The following is a 24,151-nucleotide window of genomic DNA, read 5'->3' as shown; positions in this document are numbered from 1 at the left end:
CCAACTCCTCATAAGGACCAGCTCCAGTCCCTGATTGGCTGACTGACCAATTTTGCAATACATGACGTGTTTCCTGCTGGAAAGCAGATTTTTTTCCGCGGAATTTCGGCACCGTTGGCAGAAGCTCATTACAAAGATTGCAAAGCCTCTAAGTAACCTATGTAAACACTGATAGTCTGATTTCACTGTGGCCACTACCCTGTGCAACCCACATTATTTTCATCATGATATATTTAGGAAAAGATGCTGTCTGTTGCCTCTTTACCTCTCTTGTTTTTGGCTTTGAGAGAGAGTAGCTCATGTTCACAAATATTGACTGGACTTTCCGAGACCATGTAAATAACATACTAGAATTTTGAATTTAGGTGGTGTTCCCCTTTAGTTTAACATTTTGGGACACACACTTGTTGTGCTGTTGCAGTGAGTTAGATGAGAATATCAATACCACTCTCGTGTCTGTCCGGAAATGAAGCTGTAGCCACCAGCTGGTTAGCTTAGCTTTGCATAAAGACTGTAAACACTAGCCTGTCTCTGTCCATAAGGAAATAAAATCCTCCTGCCAGCAACTCTAAAACTCCCTAATTAACTTGTTATATCTTTTTTTTTCAATCCATGGTACAAAAAGTGTAAAAACATGTTGCCTGGCAACTGCACAGTGACAACAACTTTACATAAATCTATCAAATAAGATCTAATGTTTTAATGAGTGAGTTTAGCAGGTGTTGGTACAGAGATATTGTTGGTCTTGGACAGAACCAGGTCAGTCAATTCCCCCTGCCACCAGTCTGTCTGCTAAGCTAACTGTCTCCTGACTCCCGTTATTTCACAGGCAGAAATGAGAGGGTTTATTCTTATCTAACTCTGAAAGTGTGATTTGTTTGAACTACTGTTTGAGTGAATAAGTGAATTGGGAAAACAAAGCGTTGGGTAATGTTGACACTGTGTCAGTGAGGGCCTCATGATGACAAGCACCTCTATGCAAATCACAACAGAAGTGACAGTTTGTCACACTGCACCTTTGAGTTACTGTGACAGTTCTGTGAGCAATACAACAGGAGGAGATGTCCTGGATCAGGGAGTTGTGATGAGGGGATGCAGGTGAACAGGGAACATCCAGAGAGGAGCATGGAGTGGACTGGAGCCCCGCACAGATCAGACCCTGCAAAGTGTAGAGACTCAGCACGTCATACTCCACCGCTGCTCTCTGCACACAAATATAGCCTACTGTGCAGCTGTAATGCTCTGGCTCGCCCTCAAATGATGTCTCCATTTTCAACCTCTCATCTGTGCATATCAGCTTGTAATGTCTTTATTATAGAAACTTGAAATCTAATAAAGTTTTGAATAAAATCCATCCTGTCCTGCTGTTTGTATGTGAAGTAGATCTTTGATAACACTGCCTCCTGTTGGGCTGAGGGAGGAAGAACAATGAAAACACACGACCACACAGGTAAACCTTTACAACACAACAAATGCCTCAAAAATATGTTTCTAAAAATGTCCACTTTAACCCATTCAGAACCCAATTGACCTATGGCTAAGCCACGCCCCCCTCCACTCACCTGGACAAACTATCAACATTCAGTGCCCGGCGCTATGGCAGGTGTCACAGTACACGGCATTTCACAGGAGGCAACTGATGATTTTTGGGGACATAACGATCAGATGTCATTGAGAAGTAACCAAAAGGGCCTAAACTATGCATTGGAGGGATATATTCATCATTTTATTGTTGAGAAGGTCGATGAAAAGCTTAAATTACAAGCCAAAATTTACAGGTCACAGTGTACGCTTGTGAACCGCATCTGGTTGCCGTCACCATCAAAGACAACAAGTTAAAGTGCCACTGAAGTTAAGGTTTTTGGCTCAGAATATGAGAAAAGGATAACGGCCTTTTTACCATCTTTACCAAGAGTGTCTCTCCGTTAGTTTGGTGCTACAGTATTTACACTGAATCATTCAGCATAACGTTTGCCAACCTTTGTTATCTCTGCCATTACAGATAAGTTAATGAAGCTAAGCTCCAGAAGTTAACGTTAGCTTAACTAGAGCCCTTTGGACAACAGCTAACAATGATGTACCATCACCAAAGTACAAAACTAGAACAAAATAGGCTAATGAACTCCCAGCAAACAAGGTGACATGATGAACAACGCAGCTAGGAGCTAACGTTAGGCTAACTTTAGCTAACGTTAGCTAGAGATGTTAAAGATAACTTTATATTTCTTTCCAGCAAAGTGACAATATGTTGCCTCAAACACAATGTTGACTTACCTTAGAACAGATGTAGACATCATTGTTAATCTTATTCACGTTGAGTTGATGTTGTGGTCTAACGTTACCACACAACTTTATCCAAAGGAGACACTTTTCTCGCTTGAGATGTGGTTTAAAGTGTAAAAATACACCTGGTCGCCCAGCCTCTCAGGATACCTTGTGTCAGAGTTGCATGTACCCCATGCACACTGTTTGACCATTTTTAAACTTCAAATCTCAGAAAAAGCTCATAAAACCCAACAAACTGACTTTCTGTAATGCATTTCAATGGACGTCCAGGCAGAGAATGTCCCAGTGTATGGGAATGGCTATACGCACTGTGATTGGCTCATTGTGTTTGAGGGCGGGGCTTAGCCATAGGTCAATTTCACTTCTAATACACCAAAAAAAAAAAAAAAGATTGTTAAAGTGAATTTCTACTTTAAATCATACAGTCTATGCTTTAAATGCACTCATTGATCTTCAGAAAGAAATGATTAGGATGTGTTATGTTTTCTGTGCTTTCCAGTGGACAGAATCTGACCACGGAAATCACCTCATAGTTAAAACAACAATAAATGGTCTTAACAGACCTTTTTGAAACAAAACGCATGAGTTTATTAAGTTTTACAAAGTTTTACTCATATCAGTGAATAAAGTGATGCTTTAAAACACATTGCATATATATATATATTTTTTTTTAAATTAAATTTGTCATCAAGACTCAAAATATTCTCAATTTCTTAAGTGTTTCCAGTGTATTGAAAACCTCCTGAGATTAATAGGTATAAAGGATATTAATCTTTATCATACTGTTAAAGGTATAAATAATATAACATCTCATGTTTACTTTAAAAACAGTTCAAACACAAATTACGGTCTTCAACAATATGATTAACAGACTGTAAAGTACCTTGCGATTCCTCCTTGCCTCACGGTCAGCCATGTTTGTTTAAAACCTGTTAAGCCCAAAAGTTCCCCAACTGGGGGACTTTGAGAGCAACTTTGCAAGCACAGTGTGAAACAATACACTGATCACGAAGAATATAGTGATGTTGCACATCAAATTAAACAGCAGAACCTGGGCTACACAGCTGTAAAAACCCTTTTTACATGCCCCAAACACAGCTCAAACAACAACTAAATAAACAACAACAAATCCAACTCAGTATATTTCGGGCTGTAATTTGACCACACGTTATTCAAAAGGGGTCATCCCTATGTTTCTCAGGTTCTATGTTTCCCGCTTATCCCTGCAAAAAGGGTTCTATGTTTCCCGCTTGGTTGAGTGGGCAACATAGAACCCTTTTTTGTTTAAGTGGGGAACATAGAACCCTGGAAACATAGATATGCTCCCATTCAAAACACACGCCATTGATCTCAAATGAAAGCAGAGACTCTGTATGTATTCACCACATCACTCTACACCAAACCATCAGAGAGCTACAGGCCAAAGAACAACAACAGAAATCTTTTCGCCAAAACATATTTGTAATATGTCTCTTACCTTGTTGTTTTTGCCGTGAAAAGCGCATTCTGCTGTTCAATCACGCTTCATTCCTGTTTACCGGATGTGGTCCGTCATTCAAATGAATCCGGGCGGACAGAAAGGTTCCAGGGGAAGCACGATGACCACTCACAGCAGCCGACATCGCCCCACAATGCGTTCTGCTGACTCTGATTGGCTTACAGTGCTGTCAATCTCGTTTGGTGGGTATAGTCATTCTATTGGCTCTAACTAATCAAACGAGGTAGTAGGCGTGTGTTGGTCATTTTGAAGTGGGAAATAGAGTAAAAAACGAAACAGACAGTTGTATGTGTATACCCTAAACATCAGTAGGGATTTACAGAAACAAAAAATGAAAGATAGAGGATGGTACATGACAAAAATAACATGCAAACATGGTGCAATTTTTGAGAGCTCGCATGAATTCTCTGTACTAAAACCTCTCTAATATTGGTCTGCTTCACTTTATCAGACTCAACCTTTGCAGAGTTAATGTTCACATATTGTACTATGATGTGATCGAGGTTTAGAGCTGCTGCTGCATCATTCCAAAGAGATACTCATCCTGAAAATGCTTTTTTTTTTAGGCGAACCTCAAAATGTTTCATTTGTGCTGTGCGCCATCTTCATTTACTCTTCACATATAACACATGTACTGATATATGAACTGGACCTTGCATTGCTGCAGTTTTACACTCCATCTACACACCCCAAACAGTCTAAACAGTCCCTGCTCCTCTGGCTGCTGTTTATTATTTATTTATCTATTTATTTCCTTTTTCTTTTTCTCCTTCTCTTTCTCATTTATTTATTATTATTTATCTTTTTTTTTTCTTTCTTTTTCTCTGGTCTCAGACTCAAATGTTTACCATGTACTTTGCAAAGTAACTAACAGCTCTTGGAAAATAGCTCTACAGCACTTTAATTTCTAGTGTACTCCAGCATTTTAACCCCCCAATGTCTCTATCATCTATCACAACTGATCACAACTACAACAAGATCTATGTACTGGACTCTGCATTGCTACAGGCTTACACACTATCCACACACCCCATACAGCCCCCTCTCCCCCGTCTGCTTGGTTGCACCCAGAAACAAGGCGTAAAGCATATACATACTTAAGGCACTGGAGGCAACATGATGTGTGCAATACTTCTGTTATGTGTCGCTGGCCGACTCTATACTGCAACGATAAGACTGTTATGTGTTTTAATGTATCTAATACTGTAATTGTATATGTAATGTATTGATTTTATACTACCTTTTAGGAACTATGCTGATAAACATCTGGCAGGATGTAAATCAGCCCCTGGCTGCAACTGGATGCATCTACATTTTCTTTTTTTTCCTTCTCTTTAAAAGGAATGTTTATTGATGTACACTGTCCCTTCTTAAACAAATACATGTTATTGTATTGTATTGCACATCTACACATTTTAAAAAAACAAAAGTATTCAAATAGACCTTGTGGTTGCAGAGATATATTCATTTCATTATGGGTATGCAGTTTTTGAGCAGAGGCCTATAAAATAGGCTTAGCTTTGAAAAGCTGATAGCACACTAAAATGTAAGTGAATTCCACCAGAGATAAACTCATAATTGTACCATTCTCATATGGGTCTAAGAAAACTCCAAATGCAATGATTGGCCTCCACCTGACGTAACCGCTTGCGTAACATCGGCTCTGCTTTCGAGCCATGGCGAAGACTGATGCAGCTTCATCCTGAGCTGAAAACGGACGAGATGGTCGCAGAGTTTCTGCTGGACAGGTATGTTTAGTTTGCCTCTAACGTAACATGCGACTCCTCTTCTCTTCTGCTCTTCTCTTGGCGTGTTACACTCATTCTCTTCTTCCGTGTATCTAACATTACTTTACCAACGCCTACGTCTATCATAGACATAATGAGGACGTAATGGAGGAGGGAGGAGTAGGCCTGTGGAGGGAGGTGGAGTTGTGGATGTTCAAATTTTTTCTAAGTGCTGTGTGAAATGCAAGAAAGGTAAGAGTTGCTTTAAAGGTCATCTGCTGTGCATTTATTTACAGTGATGGTATATAATATTCATACCTATGCTTTCATCAGTGTATTATCACCTGGAAATAAGAATTGTTGTGTTTTTGTTGCCTTAAAATGAGCCGTTTATATCTACATACAGAGCAGATCTCTCCATCTCTTCCATGGAGTCTTTACAGTATCCCAGAGCAGACAAACCAAGATACGACCATTTGCATTTTCACCTCTGCCACCTTATGCCTGATTTATGGTCCTGCGTTAAATCAACGACGTCGCTACGTCGTAGGGTACGTGGCTACACAGAAGGCTCGCTGTAGCCCCCGGCGTAGCATGACGTGCACCTCCCCAAAAATGTAAGTACACGTCAAGGCGACGCAGACCCAGCGCAGACCGAGAGGGCTGTGATTGGTTTGCTTGGTAGCAACGCATTTCCGGTTCCGTATTTCCAGATTGCGCCATTCCCGCCATCTTTAAACATCTTCTGTTGCGATGTAGATGTTGCAGTATTAATGCCCATTTATGCTCAACGTTCAATACGGATACGGACGGAGCCGTCTGTCCGTGCTCCGTGTTCATTTCTCTGTGACTGGAAAAGCCGGAAGCTAAACAAAGAATCAACTAGAGACGACCATAACCATTCAGGAAAGGAACGCAGCCTCCTACCGCTCTGGCGGTGAATTGCACTGCGACGAAATGGAGTGTCGGAGAAGTTCGAAGGGTTCACGACAGCGTCATGGCAACGGCGTAGGTACTTCGTAGGTACCATAAATCAGGCTTTAGTCCTCCTACTGCTGGGCACACAGTTTCAGCTCTGCAGCCTCTCCACTAGATGCCACTAAACCCTACACACTGGACTTTTTAATCACTGGCGCGCTCCTTTAATGTCTTCAACAGCACACTGAGGAAAGTATGGAGACTAACCCATCATCTTGTCAATAACAAAAACATTCGAGATCAGACTTTAAACAAATCACTATTCCCAGTTATCTTACCTTCATTTTCTTCCCTCCCTCTGATATTTGGAGGGCTGGGGTGAGGGAAGGCTCTGAAATCTGTGATGTGTGTTGATTCTGATTTTTATGTTCGGCCGTTAACAATACGTGAATCATCCAATAAAACATGGCGTGTCCTTGCATGCAGAGGAATATGCAAAACTGAACATGTGTTCATTGGGGGCTCAGATAGTTTCAGCCTCTCAGGGTGTTGCATGTGTAAAATTAAAATCAAGCTGTTCCCCACACATTGTGCTCTTCAGACGCCTCTCTTTACACATTCTATAAAAAACAAAGCATCATATATTTAAACTTTATGAAATCACATAACAAAGGAAATGTTCACATCAACATTTAAGCATTTTATTTCATTTTGTCATTAGTGGAGCTTTTACTTCACACAAGACATCCTCAAGTGTTATTTAGAAGCTTATTATGACAAACATAATCACATCTAAACTTACAAGGTCATATTAGAATAAATCATTGTGCTGAAATGCACCAACAGGGCCCGCTTGCATGTGAGCGTGTGACCAGCAGATGTCAGCAGTGACCCGCATGTGCAGTCCGAGGCTCGAACCTCCGGTCACATCAGATCACATCAGACCGCAGCAGCACCGTGTGGAGAGCAGAGGAGGTTCTGCTGCTCACCTTGTCTTGAAGTTTCTCAAGTTTAAAGACAACCAAGTTTTCAGTGGGTGACCTCTGACCCACAGGCGTCAATACACGTGTCTAAAAAATTCTTTTTTGCTGATTTGTCTTGAGGCTACAGGATTGTGTCCTTAAATGCAGGCTGGGAACTTTTACTCCCATAAAGTTTGAGCTTTGACTTGTGAACAAAGCAATGATTATGTTTCACCAATAAAATGCACATCTATATTGTTAATTTGATCATTTTTGTCATTAGTCTGAAGGGACTGCATCCCTCTGAAAACCATCTGATTCAGTCCAGATATACTTGCCACCCCTGCTCATATGAGTCGTGTGTAAAATGTTAATACAACATAAACTTAAATTCTACTGAAGACATTGCGATGGGTGATTTTTTTTCCAGGATTTTTGTGTGTCAGTGCTGTGAAGGTATCAATCAGTCAACTCACCCTGAGAGACAAAATGCCTGTTCACATTTTTTCTTTTAATAGTTTAGTTTTATTGCTCTTTCTGTGTGTGCAGATTATGCGGCTGCTGCAGCAGACGACCACTTCTCAGATCCACCACTGGCCTCCACAGTGACTTTAAATATTCTATGAACTGGGAGTGTCCTGCAACTTACCGTCCTAATGTATGCTTATGCAGGGGAGCTTCTCACATCAGCAGAGTCAAAGGGGATGGTAGCAACATGGAAAGTTGCTCAATTTCCTCTAAGGATTCACTGAAACCTTTTATATTTGATTTGATTTACCTGCTGTGTGGAAGTGTCATGCCCCACACCCCGCTACCCTCTTTCTCTCTCCTCCTCTCTATCTGCAGTGCATATCTGTGCGCAAATGTCTACGCACGTTTCATGGCTCCGAAAGACAAAGAAAAACAGTCATTAGTCTGTGCTGTAGCTCCACGGCCCTGTGACTGAGGCCCAAACTCAGGGGAAAAGATATGAATACATTGTTAGAGTCTTCACAGCAGCCTGAGCGGCTTTTGTAGATCCATATTGCGCAAAGAAACGCGGTCATCAGGGGCGCACAGGTGGGTGCGCTCTCCAAGGTGCCAACAGCTCTGTCTGCGCAGCTCCGCCGCTCACACACACTGGCAGTTTGGACCTAACTGGACCAAAATCCACTGTTCAGCTCACATCAACCCCTCGGCTTTGCTGTGACCCATCGTTTCCGCCGTGTTTGATTAGAGTAGGGAGGATGGATTTGTATGCACAGTAGTCTTGGGAGGAGAGGAGGGGACATGGGCGGGGCCGAGGCGCCTCTCATTTCCCCTCCATGCTTAGCGGGGCAGCAGGGCTGGAGAGACCTCCGGGGAGCACAGTCGCCAGTCCAGCACGGAGACCCGCCTGGCCAAAAAACCGCGCCTCACACTTGCCAGGATTGCCAAATATTCCTGAAAAATATACCTGCTATTTATGGCATGTGGCTTGTAACTTTACTCCTGCTGTACTCTCTCCAAGAAGGTAAGAGAAAAAGAGATGCTTGAAATATTTCCCATCCTGTGACAGCACTGAGTGCTGGAGTCTTACTGTGTTCAAGTTGAATGAAAAGTGATAATTAATCGAACCCTTAATTGATTTGTGGCGGTGAATGGTGTGTGGCTGGTGCTTTGATGTATCCTCGGATGCCTTGTGATGAGGAATTGATAGAAAATGATTCTTTAAATCAAAATATTAAAAGCTGCTGAGCTGAAGTGCATGGTGGAAATATTTTAAAAGTAAAGGTGTGAAGTGATTTCTTTTTTTCACCTGACTGTTTTGTGGTTTTATGCAGCGGCCTCAGATGGTGCTGATAGCACGGATTGTTTTCGCATTACCAACTCCAGTTATGAATATGTAAAATGGCTGAATAGGGAGAATGAGGTGCAAATACAGAGGGAGGGTGAGAGAGAAATGAAAACATGGATCGGCCTGCAATTACATCAATTGATCACCAATTTTAGAACGAATTCACTGGAAATGTGTCAGTCCTGTAAAGTTTGGAGTGTGATGTTTGTGATTTTTACATCCTGCCGCTCTCATTGTGTAGCCTTTGCTAATTGCAGCTGTTTTCATTTGGCACAAGCGCTCCATTCCACAGACATGCTCCTGTTTTTTTTTTTTTTTTAGATGAATTTTTGGGGAGGTTTAAATTCTTTCTTTCGTGTGATGACAAATTGTTGCCATTAAATTGTATGGCAAATAAAAGGCTGCCTCTTTTTCCCCACAACGGCCTTATTAGTTTAATAGATGTGCTCCCACATAAAGGCCATAATTGGTGCATTCAGATTTGTCCTCCTTATTTAATTCATCTGCTCTCTTCAATTTCTTTCTTTTGTTTAATTGTGTTTATAAATATAAAAGGCGGGTTATTTGTTTAAATGGATTCTTTCTTGTGCAGTGTGTGCAGTAAATCCCTGATCCTGCTGCAAAGTTGATCTTGTGCTATTACAGTGCATTATAATAATCCTGCACAAATCTGCGTCGAAAATAACAGAAATTCAACACCATCTCCACATGAGAGCGTTTCCAGGGCCTTTGTGCAGCCTGCCTGTTTGGAGCCATGTTTACATATTGTTTTGCCCTTATTAGCACAGGGCCTGACAGGCTGTGCATTTATTTAGCAAAAAGTCTGGGCTCGGTGGGTTGGCTGGAACGATGAATATGGCGTCTCTCGATGCAAACGAGTTGATTAAAATAGGCCATTAGGTCCATTTGCCATTTTAAGTTCTGGCATTTCTCACAGTGGTTTAACCTCTTTTTCCCCAAATAATGGCGGATATCAATCAGCTGCATTTATGCTGTGTTTGTTGTGTTTTTCTCAACTCTCTTAAATTCACACTTACCAAATATTTATTGCTGATTTAAACCAATTATTCACCTTGAAAGCTGTGATCCCACAGTCCCTCTGGGTTTTGCGGAATCATATTAATATGCGCAAATTTATTTCACCAAATGAGAAACTCCAGGGGCGTGGGTGCAGATTATAGACTTGCCCGATCATGTTCCTCACTAATAGCGCACCTGGACCCCGCGGACGTGTTCGCGCGTGTGTCGGCGCGTGCGTCACGCCCCGCGTCTGTGTGTGTGTGTGTGTGTGTGTGTATGTTTTGGCGGGTGCGCGGAGGAGGGGAAGTGACGGGGACACCCCTCGTGGTTAAATGTTGGACACTTTTCGTGTGTTATTTCTGCAGGAGATAAACTACAGTTTATTTACTTATTTATTTATTCTTAAAAATATAAAAATCCACTACTGAATAAAAAAAATCAGATTTAGTAGACAATCATGGTAATGTACAGATCTTTGCAAAAAAAAAAAAAAAAAAAGCTCACAGGGTAACACCAGTTAACCAGTTAGAGCATAATGCATATTATTATTATTATTCAGTGGTTTCAAATATTACACCCCATTAAAGGATTTTATTGTGATTTTTAATCGGTCATTTCAAAACAAAATCTTGTGTTTTCTCCTAGCTGTCATTTTAAATCAAACTCAGCCTGCATTACTGTAATTGTTGATTAATTAGCAGCAAATAAAATCCACTTTAACACACAGGCCTGCTGTAGGCCTAGTCTGAACTAAGAATGTTAAAATCTGATTAATTAGACAAAATTAATAAAACAAAAAAAGGATTTGTGTAACATTCAAACGATGCAACGTGAATTTATTTCTAGGTGTCCACAGCAATGAGCTGATCCCTCACGCTGGCACACTCTCGTCCTCCTCACTGCTCACCGGCTCCAAATAGAAATATGCACAAAAAAAAAAAAAAAAAATCCCCCCTCCTTCCCTCCCAGTCCAATTCCCTGTGCTGCCTTTGCAAGGCTGCACAATTAAAGCTGCAATCTGAGCTATAGGCACCACTCAATGACAGAGCTGTGTGGTCCACAGGGGTGCCAATCATTACTCAGGCAGGGCACAGGCCTGCATTTTTTAACCAGCTCAAACCCGGCATTATTTAATTTTACCAGCTTAAAGAGGGGTGAAGTAGAAACAAATGAGCTGTGGGGGTGATTTTGACTGTAGGATACATCACTCTGATCCTTTTACTTCAAATGACAAAACATGCTCCCACAAAAATATGAAAAATATAAATGTCTTATAAACCGACTGTTGCTGGACATTTTTAAATCAAAGAAGTCGACTTGACTTTTACATCTCCTGCAGGTTTACTTCAGAAAACCGTAATTTAAATATAATTGAACAACAGAAATGTCAGTTCTTCCTCTCAAATTAACTGAAGACAAAATATCTGCGCACACGTCTTGATCAGTGTTGTTGCCTAATGGTGGGCAAAGTGTGCTGCTGTAACACTGTCAGCAGAGAAACGGAGCTCATTGCACTTCCCAGCTTCCCACCAATAGGATGTCACAGCTCTGTCACTGGCATCCCTGCTCTCCCATTCGTCCTCGAATTTATTATAAATCCCAACGAGATTATGAATAAGAACTAGTCATTTAAAACAACAACAACAACAGAACATGCAAATGAACACAGTCGACAGTAAGATTTGCTAAATTGAGCCAGACCTCCTCCAAATTTTATTGGATGCTGGAGCGGCACATTTTCAGAAGGAGGGTGCGTTCAGCAAATGTCAAATCTCTGAAGCAAGTAGTTGTTTTTGTTGGATCTCTCTCTCTCTCTCTATCTCCATCTCTCTCTCCATCTCTCCCTCCCTCCCTCCCTCCCTCCATCGCTTCCTCTCGCAGTAACTCCCCTCCCTCGCTCTCCCTCATCACTAGGCAGAATTAAAGGCTGGGGGAGGGGCAGTTTATGCAGACTGTGCTGGGACTTGTGATCCACAGATTTGATATTCACATTAAGAGAGAAACTGGCTGCTTTGATGTGAGGGGGAGCAGGTCCCAGGGGACTGCTGAAGTAGCACACTTTTTTTTTTTTTTTACTGACACAGCACAGGCCGGGGGGTGTTAGCTGTGGTGCTGGTGGGTGGGGTGGGGTGGGGAGCAGATTGTTGGGGACAGGGTGTACAGAAAGACAGTAGGTGGGGATCGGCGATACCCCTTCTTTGATTAGATGTAACCCCGACAACCTTCCCCCCGACTTCTCCACCCACCAACCACCTACTTACGCCAGACCCCTGAGGATTATCCATAAGCTTACACCTATCTTCATCCCCCTGCATCCCACCAATATTCAATTCACACCCCCTTCCGACAGTGCGTCTCCTCCCACTTTCTCCTCTGCTGCTGTGTGTTCCCACACACGATTTCAATCCTGCTATCAAACACACAACTTTCTGTCCCGAAAAACACCTGAAGGATGAGTGACGGCAGGACAGGAAGGGAGTGAACACAAGAGTCACAGGCTGGGTGGAAATGGAGCTGTTTCCAAAATAGCAAGCAGTGAGGGAGAGGAGGGAGAGGTGTTTGACAGTTCACGTGGCTGATGTCTTGTCTCTGTTAAGTTGAGTCCTGCTTTTGACCTTTATCGCGTTTCCTATCACTTAATCCAATAAAGATAAAATGCTGTGAAAATGATTCTACAGTGAGAACGAATTGGAAAGACGGAGATGGGTGAGAGAGGAAGAGGAGGGATGTGTGCAGGTATTTTGCCTGTGGTTGGGCACAGGGAGCTCTGGGTGTGAGAATGTGTGTAAGAGAAACACTGGGGGTTCTGGGGTTTGTTTACCTCCTCATCACAATACAGTTGTGAGCGTCAAGTGTGTGTGTGTGTGTGTGTACACTCCTGTGCCTGTGCGCACTCACATCCTGGAGAGGCGTAGATCAGCTGCATTATGCATGATGAAACCTTGCATAGGTTATGACTTCTGCCTCTCTGACATACATATTCATGCGTGGCGCTCTGGCAGGATGTATAAAACAGTGGCTGCGACTCTGACAGCCTGAGCTTTAGCTCCAGCAGCGCCGTCAGTGCTCCAACACTTCCAGTGAGGGCTGCATGGTTTCCTCTCTGGTGCTGTGTCTGAACGAGGTTGATGAAGCCTCCTGGGTGCAGGTGATGTGCAGCAGCGGCAACACAGGAACCCCTGCAGCTTTGGTCAGTACTGCTCTCAGGGCAGTGACTGTCCGCTCGCTGCCGGGGTTAGATATTTGTGGGTGTGCATCACTGGGAGAGGTGGTGTCGCTGACATGGACAGGGGCACCATATGTGTGGGATACAGTTGTCTCAAAGTGTTAATGTCCACTTGCAGGTTTCACTGTATCTCTGTTAAATCAGAATAATGTAGAGCTGAAACAATTAGTTAAATAACAGTCATCAATTGGCAGATAATTAATCGGCAGCTATTTCAAGGATTGATTAATCGTTTCAACTTCCAACTTCTCTCATGGGAGGATTTGACACTTTTCTGTTTTCTATCAAATCTTGGTTAGACAAAACAAGACGTGTTAAGACCTCACCTTGGACTCTGGGAACATGTAATTGCCATTTTTTTAACATTTAAGAGTCTAAATAATTGATCACCAATTGATAATGAAAATAACGTGTGCATTGCAGCCATAGATAAACGTGAGAATGCAAACTGACAGAGCATTAAGACTCAAATTCAGCATTTCTTCTGATAGACTAACCTATGAGTAAATAACCATACATCTGTTATCACTGACGTCTTACTGATGAAAAACATAAAATCACTAACCAGCTGTATGTCCACTGTAGTGACTGGTTAGTGGGAGCGTGCTGGTTTGACAGGTTGATAACTTTACTACTGGTATTTTATAAAGATGCACCGATACCACTTCTTCCTTCCCGATACTGATTCCGATCCCTGAACCTTAGGTATCTGCCGATACCGAGTACCGATCCGATACCAGCGCGTAGAATAAAAATGGATGGGATATGAACTGTTGTATGTCTCAACTCCTAAAACTCTGTGTAAAATATTAAGAAATAAATACATAATAGTAGAATCAATGCCATACAACTTTATTATTATTATTATTATCATTATTATCCAGTGTTGACACAGATCAAGACACAGGTTAAAGTGCAGCCACACAATTTGGTAAAAAAGACATTTTAAAGGCTACAGTAGAATGCTTTTTAAACTCCGCTCCGTTTCCGTTTCGTTTGCCTGTAGCGTGCGTATGCGTAATGACGTGAGGCATTACGTGGTATCGGATTGGTCATAGGCTGTACTCACTGATACCGATACTGCATTTTAGGCAGTATCAGAGGCATTTTTGATACTGGTATCGGTATCAGTACGACTCTAGTATTTTACTGTCAAGACTGTGATCAACACATATCTTGCACATTTCCTTAAAGATCCCTATCAATCAAAGGTTTTGTAAAAATCTGAGTGGCAGAAATTAGATTTCAATATGCTTAAAAAAAGGTTCAACTATGGTTAGATGGCATGACCATGAATTAAGCCTTAAAAGAATATTTCACCCCCCAAATGATCATTTGCATATCAATTACTCGCCCTGTGTTCTGCTGAATTCATGAAAAAAACTTTTTTTTGTCACAAGCCTCCAGAGAACGAAGAATCCAAAAACAGAGAAAATCCTTGATGAATTCAAGTCAAAGGAAGTCCAGATAGAACAACACTAAAATATGTCAAAACATCTGTTTAAAAACTCTCACACAACTTCTGCAGTAAAATCCGAGTCTCATTTATTCAGCCGTATGCTCAGTTCCCCCCAAACACATGCATTTTCATTAAAACCTTCCTTTTTAAGAAGTGAAGTAAAGGTGAAACTTCTCTATGCTCTCATCAAAGCTGGACTTCACTGACAAGAACAGTAACGTCACCTCGCTGAATTGTCATTCTATGACTTTGGTAAATCTGAACCAACCCTTTTAAACACAAGTCACAATGGACTGGCTTTGATGAGAGCATACACAGGTTTCGCTTTCAGTTCAGTTTTAGTAAAATGCATGAGTTTGGAAGTACTGCGCGAACAGCTGGATTACACTGCACATGTTGCGTGAGAGTTTTTAAACAGCAGTTGCCTTTGACTTAAATTCATCAAGAATTTTTCTCAGTTTTTGGATTCCTTCTTCACCGTGGAGGCATGTGCCAGAAAAAAAGTTTTCTTCATGAATGCATCGTAACACGAGGTGAGTGATAAACAAATGGTCATTTGTTGGATGAAGTATTCCTTTAACTTTACATTAAATCAAACTGTTTGGCCAAACCTTAACATTTAATTGATCTGTGTAGGGGCTGAACATTAAATGAGCTGTCCCAGTTGCCAGAAACAAATGTTGCTATTGTACGTTTCTGCAAACCATCTATCTGTTATTATTTAGAGGATACCCTGAAACTTTAAGATTCAGCATGCTGTGGTTAATGTGTGGTTCAGTTTAGGCACAAAAACCACCGGGTTATGGCGAGGGACAGACCATGTACTACTCAAAACATAGCCACTTTTTGTGCCACTGACCATGCTGGAAAAACAGCAACAAGTTGCTAAAAAACACCCACGTTTGGTGGCTAAAAGTCACAGAAAACACAGCGATGAATCACAACTGGTTTTATAGTTTGTCGGTCTCGAACAGTGGTCTGCAGCTCGGCAGGTGTCTCCTCCACCTCCGGATGACAAAGGCAGCTCACACTACGTCACATTAGAAACGTTGATGTGATACATCACGTAACATATCCGTGTTTTGCAGAATGGTACAATGCCAGCATATATAAACATGTTGAAAGGCTGTGTGTTAGGGTGAGTGCAGCTGGCCCAACTTCATCTTTGACTTTGACATTTCAGAACGTTTCCATTTGGACTTGACAAAGATGTGTTTAGCATGCAGTCTCTGTTCTTTACCTCACTGTTGGTGCGTGGGGCATTTTGATGCCCTGCCACACCAGCCGTCTACGCAGGTTGGCACAGGTGCTTTGTAATTTTTTGACTGTTGGTTTGAAATGGAGTGGAAAGTCCAGCAGTCACTGGTGCCAGTTGAGTTTTGGAGCACACCCAGTCTGATGCGCTAATGCTGCTGTGCCTGAACACACATCGACAAACAAGTTTTTCAATCTATCCCTGACTGGCTCGGCCACTGCTGGCACGTTAGGCATTTACACAGAATCTGATGGGTATTCACACTTAAACGAACAATCTGCGTACCTGCATGCACTCTCTGCTTCCTGTTTTAAACATATTTACTCACTTCAGCTTTTTTGCAACCTGCAAATATCAGAGATGGTGCGACAGGATTTTGGGTTTGGTGACTTGAAGTTTCTAAATTTAGATCCTTCAGTGTGGGTCACTGTTGTTCAGTTAAATTGTTGCATTGTTTTTTTATTCAGTCGCAGCTTTCAAGTGCCAGCGCCACCATGGCAACCCGCTCTGCCTCCTCCCAGTGTGACTGAGCGCTGAGAGCTGCTTTTGGAGTGTGTATGTGTTTATGCGCACGCATGTGTGTGTGTCGGGAGAGTGCATGTGTGGCTCGCCTGGTTTTGACAGGCTCTGAGTGGTGGGAGTTTGCTCTGATCCCCTTTCTATTCCACTTCCCTCTCCATCAGTCCCAGTGCGCCCCAGCCCCCCAGTGCCCAGGCCCCCAGGCCATATAATCTACTGTATGAGAGGTTCTCCTGCTGCCCAGCCCCCCCCGAGCTCTCAGGGTGACCCCCTCACTCCTCCACTTTAGTCCTGTCCCCCCATTGGGAGATTATAGATATTGCAATCTTTAATATGGGCTTTATGCTCAGGGGCCATTATCAGTAATCTGCAGAGGGGAGGGAGTCTGACCTGGTTTTTGCAGCCCACCACTGGACTGCCAGACACATTTTCATATACCATCTGTAACATTCTGCCCAGCTTTATCAATCTCCAGTCTACAGATAGAAGCACTTCTTTGAAAGGAAGCTGGAATTATTTAGGAACCCTCCTGGATGATAAAGATCACTGCGTCTTTCTTCAGTCTGGCGCACTGAGCTCGGTGCCAGCGCAGTGACACTGTTGATGGTGGTGACTGATTCTCTTAATGTTCTTCTGTTTGCACCGTCACTGTTCACGCCCATGATTCTTTTAATTGTCACAACTATTTTGGGTACTGCGCTTCATGTACCTGTGAAAACCTAATAATGGCTCACACAATGTGAGCAACAGGATGCTTCTCACTTACCCTGTTCCCTCAGCCTCAGCATGAGTCCATGATTATTCAGATATGATGTGACAATGTTCCTTGAGGAAGACTATCATTCTGCTGGTCCAGCACAGTTGCCATCATGAAGAGGCTATGATAATGACAAATAATGTAATGATCATCTAAATATCAGAACTTGTATCTGCAGACACAGGATGTGTGTACCTCTGTGTCATGGAACATAATATGTTTTTGTACACTTAGTGCAGGTCTTGATTGATGTCCTGTACTCAGTGGCAGTTAGCAGGTGTTACACAGAGTCATAGAACACATAATCTGGATCACAGGGGACCCAAAACCGTTTTCACTTCCTAAAAAGCAGTCAATCAATCAATTAGTCGATCGACAGAAAAATGAAGGCCAAACATTTTGACAATAACGAATGATTTTCAATCAAAGGGGGAGAATATTCTCTCCTTGCTGGTACTCAGGCATGAGAATATGTTGCTTTTCCTCATCTTACGTGATAATAAATTGAATTATCTTTGGGTGTTGATCGGACAAGACAAGTAATGTGATGACATCACCTGTAGGGAATGTTGATGGGCATTGATTAATCAGTTTATAAAAATACAAAATAAGAGTCATTAGTTGCAGCCTTAGTGTTTATATTATAAATACTGAATCAACTTACTGTGTTTGATCCATTTTGCAGACATATTTCTAGATCTATTTTTAATGATATGTTGCTGACATGTTGAACTTTGACGTATAAACTATAAGTTCTATAGTTCTATAGATCTATAGATCTATAGTCCCAGACCTTCAGCTGTTTTGTTTCAGTATCAGTTCTGACAAAATGTTTTCAGAGTAGAAGAAATCATCCGATCTGTTTTGTAATTAAAAAGCAGTTCATGAAATTAACTGATGTTCATTAATTATAAAGCACAAAGACCATCTCACAAAAAGTAAACCTGATGTGACCACTAAACTTTTAACTGTCGATTAATCTATCAAACATTCTCTTCATTAATCAATTAGGTGTTTAGTCTATAAATTGTCAGAAGATCAGTCTTTCCAAAGCCCCAAATGACATCCTCAAATATCGTGTTTTGTCCACATTGAAAAGATGTTCAGTTTACCGTCACAGAGGATTCAAGAATCCAGATGTTCACATTTAAGAAGCTGGATTTTTATTTTCTTAAAAACTACATTCAATTGATTATCAAATTTGTTGGTGATTGATTTAATAATTGACAACCTATTGATTAATCATCGCAGGTCAAGACCTGAGGCTGAGGTAAAATTTTTGTGACGTTATCAAATGTTAATAATTACAATTAATCATTAAAGCTTCAGTCAAAAGTGAAAAGATATCAAAGCGTGCAGACTCCACCACTGAAAGTTTGCATTTATTGTTATATGATAAATATTAACATTGTGTTGAAAATTCAGCTCTTTCAATGAGCGGTATTAAATAGACGAGAAGTATAGAGAGAAAAACCAATTTGATCCATTTTGTGAAAAAGAAAAACACACACAGTCATGGTTTAACAACGAGCAGAGTGTGCTGAGTGCTAATTTCACCCAATTTGGATCAAAATCCTGGATCCTTCAGTATCTGTTAGTATCTTCCATCATGTTTTACACACTCTCTGTGCTGAACTGAACACTAACACGGTGAACATGCAGTGGGGTGGTGTGTATTAGATGATATCATTTAGAAGCAGTGGTGGTTAACATCCACATCTGTCTGTTAGCAGTGCCCCCCCCCAACACACACACTCTTCTTTCTCCTCTAATCTGTCCTATTATGACCCCAAATTTAAGAGACTCCCCTCCTCCTCTTCTCTTCTCACTCTTCTACCTCTGCTCGAGCTGTATGTGTTTAATCGGAGTGCCAGTGAAGAACATTCCTGTACGTGTGTGTGTGTGTGTGTGTGTGTGTGTGTTAAATATGTAAGGAGATTAAATCGACTTAAATCTCTGCGTCTGGCATAGAAATTCCAATCACATAACCTATCATCGAGTTCCCTCTCTCTGTCTTTGTTTGTGTATGTGTGCACACACTGTACGGAGGTAACAGGCTCCTCCCCACTCCGATCCATCTAAACCATCACAGGCTTTAGCCCAAATCCCTGGCTTTCTGGATCACATGACTGATGTTTGCAGCTGGACATTTGACATATATTTGTTATGATTATTTCGCAACACATTTGAAGGACATTCCCACTGTGTCCATTTTATTGTCCATTAATGTGATGCGATTGCTTTAAATCAGCGGCAGTGGAATCCTGTTAGCTTCTTTGTGTGTACAGCGCGTAACAGGTGCTTATTGTTGGCCTCTCACCTTCACCTCGGCCTGTTAAGTGATGTTGTGTTGTCTGTTTGCAGTACACAGTGAGGATGTGGGCTCCACCAGGCTGTACTTTGTGAATGCCTCCCTGCAGAGGGTAACCTACTCCAGCTCGGTGGGGGTGTCCTTGCCCTGTCCAGCAGGGGGCACCCCCAGTGCCATACTGCGCTGGTACCTGGCCACCGGCGACGACATCTACGACGTGCCCCACATCCGCCACGTGCACGCCAATGGCACCCTACAGCTGTACCCCTTCTCGCCCTCCGCCTACAACAGCTACATCCACGACAACGACTACTTCTGCACAGCCGAAAACCAAGCCGGCAAGATCCGCAGCCCCAACATCCGCATCAAAGCTGGTGAGTTAGTAGCACGGTCAGGAGAGGAAAGACTGAAGGACCTGAGAAACTGAGATTGAAAAGGGTGGTTAATGGACATGGGTGAATTACTGAAGGGGCCAACTGGGCCAAGGCCCAGGAGCCCAAAGTGTCAGAGGTCCCTTTGGTCTGCACTTGCAAAATGTCTCAAGTAAACATGTACTGACCAGGAAGAGTATCATAAAGACCACAAAGACACACAAATCAACCAAAAGGAGACATAAAACCACAAAAAGATGCATAAGAACTAAAAAGAGGGGTGGGGCCCTTTGCATTTCTGTGTCCAGGGGGCCCCTTGTCTTATTATCCGCCCAGGGTTATGGAGCAAAAGGCCAAAGTGAGACACAGCATGAAGAGGAACGGAGCAGAAAGAGACAGTTGTGACAGCATAAAGTAGAGCAGATGTGATTGGCAGCTGCAAAAAGCCCTACCCACACACAGAATCACCTGCCCTAAAATAGCCCGTCTCGACCCGAACACAGATTGACCTAGAACACAGTCTACAGAGAGAACATCTGCATCACATACTACACCAGGCCTCGGCCTTCGCTCGCACCTATTTGACTGAGCTGGTGATGAACCACTGCACTTTATTCCCACATAACCCCTTCAGCTCCATCCACAGCACGGCACCATCTGGTAGGATGAAATCAGAAACACAACCTCTACAGTACTCAGAGTTCAGCAGCAACTCCAGCGTGATTTTTAGATGATATAACCTGATCGCATGAGACGGAAAAAGTGTGACAATAGGTTATATCACATTATCGCTTCATGCTCATCGACAGTCCGTCACTTTTTAAAAGGTTAATGCAATAAAGGCAGGAATGTCCTTTTCAGGAGAGCTTTTCAAAGCTTTGCAAGGTGAGAAAAGTAATTCAACACCTCATGATAAAGACAGAGTCAGTGACCTTATCAGCATCTATTACAGCTCTGTATGCTGACCTAAAACAGAAACTAATATTTTTTGATATACTGTTACCGTACATGGAAAAATATCTGAGGCATCTTTTCAGTGACAAAAGAGAAGAAATTAATTATTTTCACGAGTCACTTAGAGGAAAGACTCGATGGAGCAGGAACTCTATTTTTGGACAGTTTGACCAAAAGCTGCCTCTGTTGCCATCATATTCTCTTTTCTGTCCTCCTCCTCCTCCTCCCTGCTCCCTCGTTCTTCAAACTGTCCTCTTGTGCCAGACTAAATATAGCCACAGCACACTTCTTTAATTATTTCTCATTAACAAACCTAATTGGTGCTTTCCATTGATTGGACCGCGTGAGGCTGCTTTAATAAGCGAGACCTCATCTGAAGTAAAATAGTCCGTCTGGGGGTTTGGGTTCCTGCAGCTCTCCAACCAGCACAGATACACGAAGAAGAAGAAGAAAGTGGAATTTCACCAAACAGACAGTTACATCAAACTGCAGCTGGAACAAAGCTACAGCTGGATGATAGTCACAGTGCATCTATCGTCCCGCCTCCCCCTCCTTCCCATCATTCATTCAGGCCAGTCGGTCCCTCCCCCTTCCCTCCTGCCATCAACATCTGTTTTCATATTCTGCCTCCCAACACTGACCTGAACTAATACTCATATTCATTCTAATACTAATACTAGCGCCAAGTTGAGGATTTGAGCCAGGACCCTGAGCTGCATGCCAGCCGGTTGCTGCCTTCATTCCCACATGACCCAAAAGCCTGGCCTCAGGAGGCGAGGGATTAGCATGAACCAAACATCCTGCAGCCAGCGGCCTCTGTCGGGCCCGGCAGCTCTGGTGCACAGGTTACGGTCACACAGGATGTGGTTCAGTCTTGCGGCCGTGGTGCTGCACTTGCCGCTGCCATCGAACAATAACTGGTAGCGATCTCATTTGGATCACCTGTCATGGCTAACAACAATATCTAAGCAAATTCACATCAGTGGTGGTTCATTCTGTGTTATTTCAGAGCTTGACAGAGCTGCTTTATTCCACTCATCAGCGTTCAAAGAAGATGTAAATTTCCATGCACTTGCATGTGTTTCCCTCCTGCAGCAGGAATGTATGCATGCTGTCATCGTGTCTGTTACCAGGGAAGGGATTCCGAACCAGTTTCTTAGCAACCTTCGGATACGTCCTAGCTTTCATGTGATTTTGCTAATGAGTCCCTGCTCATTCACCAGAGTGTAAAATATTGCATGAACCTGCATAAACTGAAGCGCCAGTGAGCCTCCAGTTTACTGTGAATGTGCAAATGACTGTGTTTTATCCTTTTAAAGTTCTGTGCTAAAAAACAGGAGATCAGTTTCGTGATGATGTCACGGCAAAGCTAGAGGACCATTTCCATGATTATCCTGCTTAATGGCGGCTCGCGCCATTTATGGTGAAATAGCAGAGTTAGAAACAGTAGGCCAGTCATGTCCAGGGAATGAACGTGAAGTTCTGTGGTTAATAATGAGAGAGCATTGTGCTGTGAAGTGATAATGTGGTGTTTTTGATGATGTAAACACGAGAAGGTTTTGTCTCAGAACAAAAAGGCTCACATCCATTGGCAGCATCAGGGTCACCACACATCAACTACACACTCTTGCCTTTTAAATCCTGAGCTATAAAGCATTATCAATATAATGTGTGTATTTATTTTGTAGTTTTCAGGGAGCCCTACACTGTGCGGGTGGCGGACCAGCGTTCGATGCGGGGCAACGTAGCTGTGTTCAAGTGCCTCATCCCCGCCGCCGTGCAGGAGTACGTCAGCGTCGTGTCCTGGGAGAGAGACACTGTTTCCATCGTACCAGGTAGGACGTCACATAAGTGAATCTGGATTATCCTGGGGTGGGCAGGTTGCCTCATTTCATAGGATTTAGGTATGTCTTTATCTCCTGTGTGTGTGTGTGTGTGTGTGTGTGTGTGTGTGTGTGTGTGTGTGTGTGTGAGGACGGCTGATGCACCGCTGTGCTCTATGTTTGACCGAACTCTTAACTCGTGTCTTCTGTCTGCTCACTGTTCTGGATCACTGATCTGCTCCTCCTCCTCCTTCCTCCCTGCTCGATATCTCCTCCCTCACTCTCCCTCTTCTTCCTCCTCTCTTTAGACATTTCCCTCTCTGCTATCACTGCTTTTAAACCTCATCACATATAATTTTCCCCCTAATGTCGAACCCTGCCTTTAATTGTGATTGACACTGCATCAGACAGACCTCTTCCAAGTCGCATGATTATTCCACAGTTTCTCCTCATCAGATCTATTCCTGTCGTCTCCCTGCTTGTCTTACCACCATGTCCTTGAAGAACAGGGCCACAATTAGAGACACAGGATGTCAATAGGACTGTGCCCCCACATTCATCTTCATTAACCTCATTTGTGTGTGTGTGTGTGTGAGGGTGTGTGTGCGAGACAGAGAGAAATGTAGCGTTCAGTCTTTCTGTCTGTTGTTTGTGAACACATTATTGTGTGATTATGTATTGTTTGTGATGTATGTTCGAGGTGTGCGCACGCTTATTTCCCACATTTAAAACGCTTGCGACAACAATGTAGGAGAGAGGGATGAGAGGTAGAGGAGAAAAATGAACCAGAGGAAGAGAAGCAAGGAGGGTAGTAGGGCAAGAACGGCCTCAGGTCCTGGCAGATGGCGTTTTATATTATATGTATGCAAAACACACAGACACTGTGTCACACATACACATGCACCAAGGTTGCAGTAGTTTGTTATTTTCAGACGTTTCAGTGTGTTTTTATCATTAATTTTCAGTTTTCATGTACAGTATTGTAGTTTACTGTAGTTTGTATTTATATTTTGTCTTCAGTTGCCATCCTGGCAGAAAGCTGCTAAATTAAGGAGCTACTCATTTTGTCGGAATAAGCAAAACATGTTTTTGTTGTACTTTGTATTGAAAAAACAGTTTTCTTTCTGCTCCAACATGACCTCATGCTTTCATTTTGACTTTAATTTTGGGTTCATTCAGTCACAAAAATCACTTTTTCGAAATTCAGTTTGATTAGACGTTCTCTTGTTTTTCTACACGCTTCATCTTA

The 24,151-nt window shown here is 42.5% G+C and overlaps 1 protein-coding gene and 1 long non-coding RNA gene across 4 annotated transcripts in view; one reads left to right on the top strand and one right to left on the bottom strand.

The window, feature by feature from the left end:
• The window catches only part of LOC125897785 (uncharacterized), a 181,063-nt gene extending 179,375 nt beyond the window's left edge, over positions 1–1,688 (bottom strand). The window contains exon 1 of the long non-coding RNA XR_007450522.1: positions 1,563–1,688. This is a non-coding gene — a long non-coding RNA (uncharacterized LOC125897785). The remainder of the gene's footprint in view (positions 1–1,562) is intronic.
• Positions 1,689–8,345: 6,657 nt separating this feature from the next.
• The window catches only part of LOC125897758 (Down syndrome cell adhesion molecule-like protein 1 homolog), a 73,875-nt gene continuing 58,069 nt past the window's right edge, over positions 8,346–24,151 (top strand). For all 3 annotated transcript variants that reach the window (XM_049591107.1, XM_049591106.1, XM_049591108.1), the window contains exons 1-3: positions 8,346–8,883; positions 19,808–20,128; positions 22,768–22,914. In XM_049591107.1, coding sequence (XP_049447064.1) covers positions 8,628–8,883; positions 19,808–20,128; positions 22,768–22,914 — 724 coding nt within the window. In that variant the 5' untranslated portion in view covers positions 8,346–8,627. The remainder of the gene's footprint in view (positions 8,884–19,807; positions 20,129–22,767; positions 22,915–24,151) is intronic.

The sequence above is a fragment of the Epinephelus fuscoguttatus genome, linkage group LG12 (genome assembly GCF_011397635.1).
Source record: "Epinephelus fuscoguttatus linkage group LG12, E.fuscoguttatus.final_Chr_v1".
Classification (NCBI taxonomy): Eukaryota; Metazoa; Chordata; class Actinopteri; order Perciformes; family Serranidae; genus Epinephelus; species Epinephelus fuscoguttatus.
The sequence above is the reverse complement of the archived record's forward strand: the minus strand, read 5'-3'. Positions and strand labels throughout refer to the sequence as shown.